The sequence below is a fragment of the Perna viridis genome, chromosome 1 (assembly GCF_037379345.1).
Source record: "Perna viridis isolate PV_CMFRI_1.1 ecotype Kerala chromosome 1, ASM3737934v1, whole genome shotgun sequence".
NCBI classification, from domain to species: Eukaryota; Metazoa; Mollusca; class Bivalvia; order Mytilida; family Mytilidae; genus Perna; species Perna viridis.
Window position 1 is genome coordinate 10,265,428 of NC_142445.1, and position 8,655 is coordinate 10,274,082.

An 8,655-nucleotide genomic window follows, 5' to 3' on the forward strand; every position below is an offset into this window, starting at 1 on the left:
TTTATGTTTTTTGTTGTGTGTGTCTGTTTTTAATGTCTGGTGTTTGTCCCAGGATTACATTCTTTGATTTCCACTAGAATCTTTGTTCCATTGATTACTCTTGTACATGTTATAACATCTATAGGCAAACTTTGTACATGTTTTAACATGTACAAAATTAAGACTTGTACATAACACATACACGAGTGTCTTTATTATTCTACAGAGTTATAACCTTTATATGTTGAGGCCCAGGAAGATGACTGATAATCTTTTTGACCTTTTTTACAGCTTACACATGTTAACATGGTGTCATATGAGCCTCTGGTAGATAAAACCAACTCCTACCATGGGGATGATGAACGTTTGTCAATATATGTTTTAAACCAGTGGTTCCGCTTTGGATACTCAGCTTCTGCCTTTTTGTAAGAGGATTTTGTTACACTGGAGGTACAATCGGAATTTATCGGACATAATCTTATTTAACACTTTGTTTATATGATGTGTAAAAACTTCAAAACTGAAGCAGATATAATTTGACAGCCGGTTTAAGTACACTTAAAGAAAATATTTTACTAGCCATCGGTAGATACTGCAAAATTATGTGTACCACTTTCCTCCGTGAGCAGATTTAATCTTTAATCAAAATATATTTGGTCCATATTACCAAAAACATTTTGTTTTAGCCAAATAAGTTTAAAACATATCGTAAAAGTTATGATGTTAAGTGTTCAACAATACTACAATGTTACAAGATAGATTGATCGTTGGGAGATTAAGAGCTTACAAAGGATCCAAAGTACATGTTGTGGTAGGTTTTTTTTTTATAGGTAATTCATTAAGTATGAATAAACAAGCCCGTGCCATCTAAAAATATGTGCATTTATCATTTTAAATCTGATTCCATGTTAACTATAGCATGTAGAACTCTGAACCACTTGATGCTGTTAATATGTTAATTTGCTCGACAATATTCTTGTCGAATTGACAGGAGTTCCAGTTGACTATTAAAATAGCTAAATGAAAAATTTGAAAATTAAGTTGCGGACTTTTAATAGCAATCAACTTCTAGTTTTGTTTTCGAGATGGAAGTCCATATAAGGAACACACCCCTTCATATCCCTACCGTCCAGAATTGGATGTTGTCAGAATACTGGAGATGACAAATGTCAAAAACAACTATTGATAAAAATATCTATTTAGCAGAAACTAAAATCAAGGAAACTTACTAAATAAGCCTGTATTCAAAATACATGTTTGTTTCTGGTTGGTAGTATTACTTATTATTTCATAAGGATAAATAATGTGACGGTTTTCTGTCCCTTTGATTTTCAGTTCAGATATCGTTCATGGGCTAGTGATGTACTTTCAGTATTTTTACAAGTCAGGTTATTCTAGACTGTTTGTATATCGTTGTATATAGAATTTTTGTTATTGTTGTCCTTTTTAAACACTTAGTTTTCGACGTTTAATTAGAAATGGCCTTTTCTATTCAAACAGTGTGATGTGTCTGTTTGTGAAAATGAAACAAAGCAGAAGCTGTTTAACGAGGGAATGTAACAAACACACGTTTGATGATGAAATAAGATATTAACATGAAATTATGTTAGGGGTTGGTTTTGTAAGACAAAATTAAAAGCTCACTGATAATATTCTCAAAACACCCACGTGTAAATAAATTTAATAAACCCACTTAACTACAAGTAAGTTTCGCCATCTTGTCTATTGTCAGAGTTACTTTTGGTGATTAAAGCTGGCATTTTTTTTCTATAATAACAATAAATATGTTAAGCCATCTGCTGCTGCAAATTTAAAAACTTGTATTGAATTTCACAAGTGTATAATTATATTCAGAAATCGGAAAAAATATATCGAATTACGTCGCAAATTTGGCGTTGCTCTCATTTTTCACTTATATTTTTTTCTGATGTATTTCAAATAGTCTGACGGTGTATGTATATTTGTGGCGTTGACTAAGATTAAAACATTAGATATAGATCTTTAGTTCTCAAAGGTGGTTTTACATAAAGCAGTGACCAGCAGGTGAAAAAATAAAACCCTGTTAAATGTAATTCGGCAAGATATCCTTTTAATTTGAAAATAATATTCAGTGCATACTGGAAGTATTTCATCAAAACTCTCTTTGAAAATATGTTTTATAAGTGTTCCTATTCTAGAAAAGCAGAGGACGCTTACCCTACCGGTGCACCTGGTCCCAGTTTTTAGTGGAGTCCAAGTTGCTCATTCGCTTTTGTTACTTTGTATGTATGATTTTAGTTACTGTATGTTCTTTGTTGTGTATGTCTGTTTTCCATGTCGGGTCTTTGTCCCTGGGATTACATTCTTTTGATTACCGCTATAACCTTGGTTCCCTTGGTTACTCTTTTCATGCATAAACAAGACGAAGTTTGTGAGATGCCAGTATCCAGATTTTCTATATAAATATTCATAAGATTATAAAGATATGTATGTAAATTGATTAGTTCTTTGATGTTGTGGTACAGGAAGACTGATCGGGCTTTATGAGTTGTAAAATTTACAAACTGTAAAAGGTAAGATAATGTAACTGTTTAAGTCTGAGAACCCCCTTATCTTCCATGCATCTTAGAGAAAAATCACACACCTGTTAGCAAAATAAACCTAAAAACTAGTTTTACGAGGGTAGCCCTTTCATTTTGCATGGTAGGCGGTGCTAACTTCAAGGGTTTTCATGTCACTACGTCATCATGCAGCAGTTATTAGCCAAACAAATTAAAAAAAAAGAATTATCAGCAATCTTCCTGGACCTAAACAAAATACTGTTGCCATTTTTATAGGCACTCGTGTAATTATTGTAATTAATGTAAATAAATGTACGTAGAATTGCGTAATAAATGATCACGTTTTACTCAATTACAGTGCTGATGGAAAGAAAAGTACAAAGATAGCACAAGTCAGTAAAACGTTATATAACTTAGAATTAAAAGGAAAAATGGAAGCAGTTAGTTTGGCAATAAAAAATTCTCCGATTAAAGTTCCAATTAATATTGAAATACGAGTACCACTATCTGTACATGATGAAAACGATCATTTGCATTAACAAATAACACAATGTTTCTTCCAATTATGCTTCTTGAACAGAGTTATGTTGCTATAAGATTAAACGTTCATGTCGTCATTATGAACTCGTCAATCGTTATGGTGAATCATTCTGCATAAGAACCTGTTGTTCACTGTGTTACAGTTTCTCTCTTTCGTCCACCTCGTACGAGATATTCTGTCAACAACATGACGGGTGTTTCAAGAAAGCAAAGGACGCTAACCCTACCGGTCTACCTGGCCCATGCTCCCAGTTTTTAGTTGTGTCCGTGTTACTGATTGTTTTTCTGTGTTATGTCGGTTATCTTTGTTATGTTTGTATATTTCCGTATTTCTAATGTTCTTTATATTTACTGTTTGAATCCTGATTTCCACGATTTCCCTTGTACCTGTACTTACATAACAAGCGGAGCTTACTTTCTAATGTTTTTGATCAAACTGTATTATGAAAAAAATCAAAAACATCAAAAACTAAAAGTATTAACAAAATTACCGAAATCATTACATTAAATCGGAAAGAGCCCCGTGCAGGTCCGGGTGTTAAATGAATAGGCCTGCAGCAGCGCTAAGCTTGTCGTAAAAGGCGACTAAATAGTGCTCAGAAACCTAGCTGGGGGCTAAGCGCTCTGCCCACAGAGTAACTGTGATGTGTGCCCCAGGTGGTGGAATGGGGTACCCCTGGCGTGTTACATACTGGGTTTGTCAGGCTATAATACGAAAAACCTGACCCATAGTGGTGCACCGTGTTGGGAAAGATGCCACGTTCCTGGCACGTTAAAGAACACTGCTGTGGTATTCGATAGGAGTAGAAACCTTTGCGCTCCGCCACAGGACGCTAAATTGCCCGACCCTACCCACCTCTCCCTATTTTCAGTGGCAATCAAAATTTGTCGACCTCATTGTCCTTGTGTCCCATCCCTTTTTCATTTCATCATCATTTCATGTTCATTTTATCATCAATTTCATGTTCATCGTCTGAATATAGCTGAAATATTGCTGCTCGGACGTAAAACCCCAACAAACAAACAAACAATAGTTTGGAAAGAGAGATAAATAGTTCATGAACTAAGCCACTTAGAAATGATTAGCCACATGTTCCTGACTTTGTAAAGGCATTTCAAAGTGGAATGGTGGTTAAAAACCAGGTTTTATGGCTAGAAAAACCAACCGATCCATAGCGGCCATAAGAATACGTTATCACTCTGCGTGGGTAGTTGCAAGTTGAAATGCATGTTTTAGAAAGTATTTAGATCGAGAAAAAATAGGGTTGTTTAAGTAATTATTCTTTGGTAGAGCCAGGATATCTTAATGGCATTATATTATATTTCGCGAGCTTTATTCAATTGGTGCATTTTTTTAATTGATTACTTTATCTCTTGTTAAATCTTTACATCTCAGAGATTATTTTTGAAAATAAAAATCACTAAATGAAATAAGCATATATAAAGGAGTAACTTAAGTAGTTAAAAGTAATTAAACATGTCCTCAGCCAATCCATCATTGCTTCAAAACGTCTAACACCAACTCTGAAATATCAGATAATGCTGACATAAAGGGAAAAACTCAACAAAATAAAAACAGTTCATCAATGACGTTTTTAATACACAGTTGGGTAAACATATTTTACACTGTGAAAAATGTCCGATATTGTTGCTAGAACAGCACGTGAAATTCAAAATCTAAACAATCTTTAATGTATTCGCAAGGCAAACGTTTGATAAATAAATAATATAGTATTGAATAAATAATACTTGTACTAAAATGCAGCTATTTTGCTATAATACTATATAGGTATTTTAGTATACATTACACCATATTCTACGGATCGTTATCGTTTTCAATTTAGCTGGCAAATTTGCTTATTCAGCACTGTAAGAATCACAAATCATCAAGTCTTTCATAAAAATGCAAGGGTCGCTTTTCTTGAAGACGGCACTTATCAATGGTTGCAGTTTTTACAGAATCCTGATTACGTATTCAGTTATTTAAGATAGTATGTATTGTGTTTCGACCCGTTTTTCCGAGTTCTAAACAGTTATATATTAATAAAGTTCATGGCAACTCATTTATCTATTGTGATGGAAAAAATACAACTCTATGTTAAGTAATTTTGGAGTTACATTAAAAACCTTGTTTAATTAGTAAACAATTCTATAAAAATGTATAAAACATGATAAAGATCACCTGACTGATGAATTAACAAGTTTAAATTGACATAAAAGCTATTCTATGCCCAATAAATGATAACTTACATGCCAGGGACAACAACAGTAGTTGTTTGAAGCACAGTAGCACTGACTTCCACAGTCCCACTTACTATAACATTTGCCAACGTTTCTCCTGTAGATAATATATATGACCCGTAAAATAAGTACAAAACCGTTTTTTTCTTAAGGCACTTTACTCATTTTTTTAAGTCACATTGTTTAAGACGCCATTTTCCGAAGCGACATTATGTCAATGACAAAGCATAGGAAGTGAAAAGCATTTGAGTTGACGCCATAAATGTGAGTTACATTTAAGTTTAGACAATTATACACATGTCTGTGTCCCTCAAATGAAATTGAAAATTGAAAAAATATATATTTGATTATTATTATATATTTATATATAAAAAAGATATTTGTGTTGAAGGCATGTTATTGAACGTAAAATCATATCGGATGCAGTTTATTATGTGTTTCAGTTGACAGACATTTCTAAATGTGGTATCAACTGTGTCAAAAATTAAATGCATACGTTATAGATTATTGTCGGATTGATATAAATATGAGCCAACCGGTTATTTTTAAGAGCACGTAGTTTATCCTATAAGGCATATGCAAGAAATGTGTATTTTTTCACTAAACATAGATATCACCAATAAAAGATTTTTCTAATGATGAAGAAATTGTAAATTTAGCAAAAGGTAAAGTGAAACGTGCATTTTAAAAGTTAAATTACCATACTAACAAAACATGTTAAATCGTCCAGATTACCTAAGTCAAAGAACTAGAAATATTACGTTTTACCTGCTGGGCCTTGTCAGTTGTTTAAGTATGTTGCTACTTGCTAAAATAAGAAATATTAAAGAAAATTATTCAAAGGTTTCATTTATTTCACAATTCTCCTTGTAAAAATATGAACTTTTAAAACGAAAAAGAACGGATATGGCGAAATGTAATAAAATGCACCGGCGTACAACAAAGTAGTAAATATTTTCAGAGATCATCAAAGGTTCTTCAATAAGTGTAAACACACCTTTCAATAAGCTCTGGAAGGTCCAGACGACATAAAATTCAAGTAAAACTGAACGATGAGAATTCTTCAAAATCAAACTAAAAAGTGACACAAAGACGGATTAATGACAACATATCCTCAATCTACGAATTGCATTCATAGATTAACTATATTATAATTGAGTGCATTGAGGAACATATTTTACATTATGTCTGATAAAAGTGAACATGATTTTTAGTAAATAATTATAATCTTGTGACATTATTTCACTTGTCTTCATTTGAAACTAGTTCCCTATTCAAATCTCCCAGCTTACATCGGACATCAATTACAAAAGCCATGTCATGTACGTCATCAGTTTGGATTCCATCTGTTTCGTCTAAGGAAATAGCTTCACTAACTGGAAAGACAATAAATGTATGATAAAACATTTAATATGAAAAGACACAAAAACCAGATTAAAATATGTTATGTAAAAAAATAAAAAACAGAAGTGTTAAATCTGGTGTAAAAAATCACAAACAAAAACACAACGGAATTCCAAAAAAGGACCTAGAAAAAAATCGTACAAGAATTAATTTAAAAACAAAGAAACAACTCACACATAACATAAAGATAATTAAGAACCGACCAAACTCCGACCAGTATGATGTTCGAAATTCACTCTAGACGCTGCAGCCAGCCCGCCCAGAAACTGCAATAATCTTGCGAAGTCGGGAACAAGTGAATAATTTTATGCGACGCTATCCGATTGTCAAACGATTTTTGATTTGAATGCCCGAGAATTTCAAAATACTTGTCTGTAGCGGTTAGTAAGAGAAATGAACGTGTGCCGCTGCGCAGAGCTTGAAAACCAAAATGCGCTATTTTTGTTTCGGAGAGGCACATCATTCGTTTAAGATCATATCTGGTGAGGCAAGAAAAAAAAACTTCAACGAAATAAGAGGTCTGTCATCTTATCACTTACCCCATTCAAATGTTGCTGTCACTTATTTTTATACTTACAATAAAAATCATTATTTTCAGCTTCGACGATGAATACCATTTCTTTCGGTTTATCTTCCTCTGACTTATCCATTTGCTTAGAGTGTACCATTTTTCTTTCTTCACAAAATAAATGTTTTATTATTGTATTTTTTATAGAAATGTATAACAAGTAGTTAAATAGAATAGAATCTTTGTTTTGTTTTGTCCATAGAGCAGATAGGTGAAAAAAAAACCTCAATTGGCTTATATAAATCTTATTTCAAATATTTAATCATTTGATAAATGCTTAATACCAAAGCTTATTATTATGTTGCTCAACATATGATTCATTTTGATGTTACACTCAGGTGAAAACAAAAATTGATTTAAATTATGCCTAATTCGAGGATTGTCAAGACACGTATAAAACCGACATACCCAAGAATTCCTGACTTTCGTCTTGAACAATAAAAGCCATGTCTTTGAATCTGTCTTTTCTAGCTCCATCTGCCTGATTTAGCTGTACAATTTTATCAGCTACCCAAAAAACAGTATTTATTCATTATTCTAGTGCTTTTTTGAGTAGCATTATTTTTTTGAATACCAGATCAAAACAAATTTTAAGAAGACAAAGCCTAGAAATATTTGAATGAAATGGAGGAATGATTACCATATTTTAAAGCATTATAATTCAATTTGAAAATAAGAAATAGAATAAATGATCAAAACAGTACAATTTTATGAAAATGAAAATTAATTAAACATATTACGAAAAGGTACCGTTTACCACAAATTTAGTATTGTTAAATGAACAATACAAAACAATAGATATAGATATACAGGATCAAATACTAACAAGTAAATATAGGAATACACTAGCTAAAATATCTCTATAAATTAATATATATATTCATTCTTGACAAAAACATCAAGTTTATATTGCATGCACGTTAAATTTTGATTAATAGTATAATTTGACTTTACCTTCAATTCTTTCTGACTTGAATCGTAGCGTGTCATCCTTACAGTTGACTAACACCAAAACTAGAATATAAACAAAATGTAAAGATTTCGCAAATAAACAATTTAAAATGTCTTAAAGTGTCGTATAACTTATAATGTGTTAAGTGATACTTATAAGCGGTCATTATATATAGGTTTTATAGAACAAAAAACTCAGAAAGTGCATTTATCATTTCTGTTGAATGATTCTCAAGTCAGTGCGAAGACCCCATTTGGTAAAAATAACTCACGTACCTGCAAACAATACGCCCGTGAACGCTACTGCATTCATCTTGAAAGTGTCAACAAAATGCCTTTGTTTTGACTTTGCTCTTCCTTAAAAACACAGTATACGGGAACAGTAACCTTTGTCATTATATCCGCTGTTTTCTGCGTTTGATTATAATAACA

General features: G+C 32.3%; 1 protein-coding gene across 2 annotated transcripts; it reads right to left on the reverse strand.

Moving 5' to 3' along the window:
- Nucleotides 1-4,391: 4,391 nt before the first annotated feature.
- LOC148627182 (uncharacterized) lies at nucleotides 4,392-8,655 on the reverse strand. Of its 2 annotated transcripts, XM_088569306.1 has the most exons (8): nucleotides 8,500-8,653; nucleotides 8,227-8,286; nucleotides 7,681-7,779; nucleotides 7,282-7,380; nucleotides 6,593-6,676; nucleotides 6,069-6,108; nucleotides 5,310-5,397; nucleotides 4,392-4,583 (listed from the first exon to the last, which is right to left on the reverse strand). In XM_088569306.1, the coding sequence occupies exons 1-8, from the start codon at nucleotides 8,534-8,536 to the stop codon at nucleotides 4,572-4,574; spliced, it is 519 nt and encodes a 172-aa protein (XP_088425432.1). In that variant the 5' UTR covers nucleotides 8,537-8,653; the 3' UTR covers nucleotides 4,392-4,571. The 2 variants fall into 2 exon arrangements, with proteins under 2 accessions (XP_088425432.1, XP_088425441.1); XM_088569315.1 differs by lacking the exon at nucleotides 7,681-7,779 and having other exon boundaries at nucleotides 8,500-8,655.

Coding starts and splice junctions, on each gene's coding strand:
- LOC148627182 (XM_088569306.1), bottom strand. CDS start 8,536: ATGAATGCAGTAGCGTTCACGGGCGTATTGTTTGCAG. Junction 8,287..8,499: donor CACGGGCGTATTGTTTGCAG/GTACGTGAGTTA, acceptor TTTATATTCTAG/TTTTGGTGTTAGTCAACTGT. Junction 7,780..8,226: donor CAAGTCAGAAAGAATTGAAG/GTAAAGTCAAAT, acceptor TTTTTTGGGTAG/CTGATAAAATTGTACAGCTA.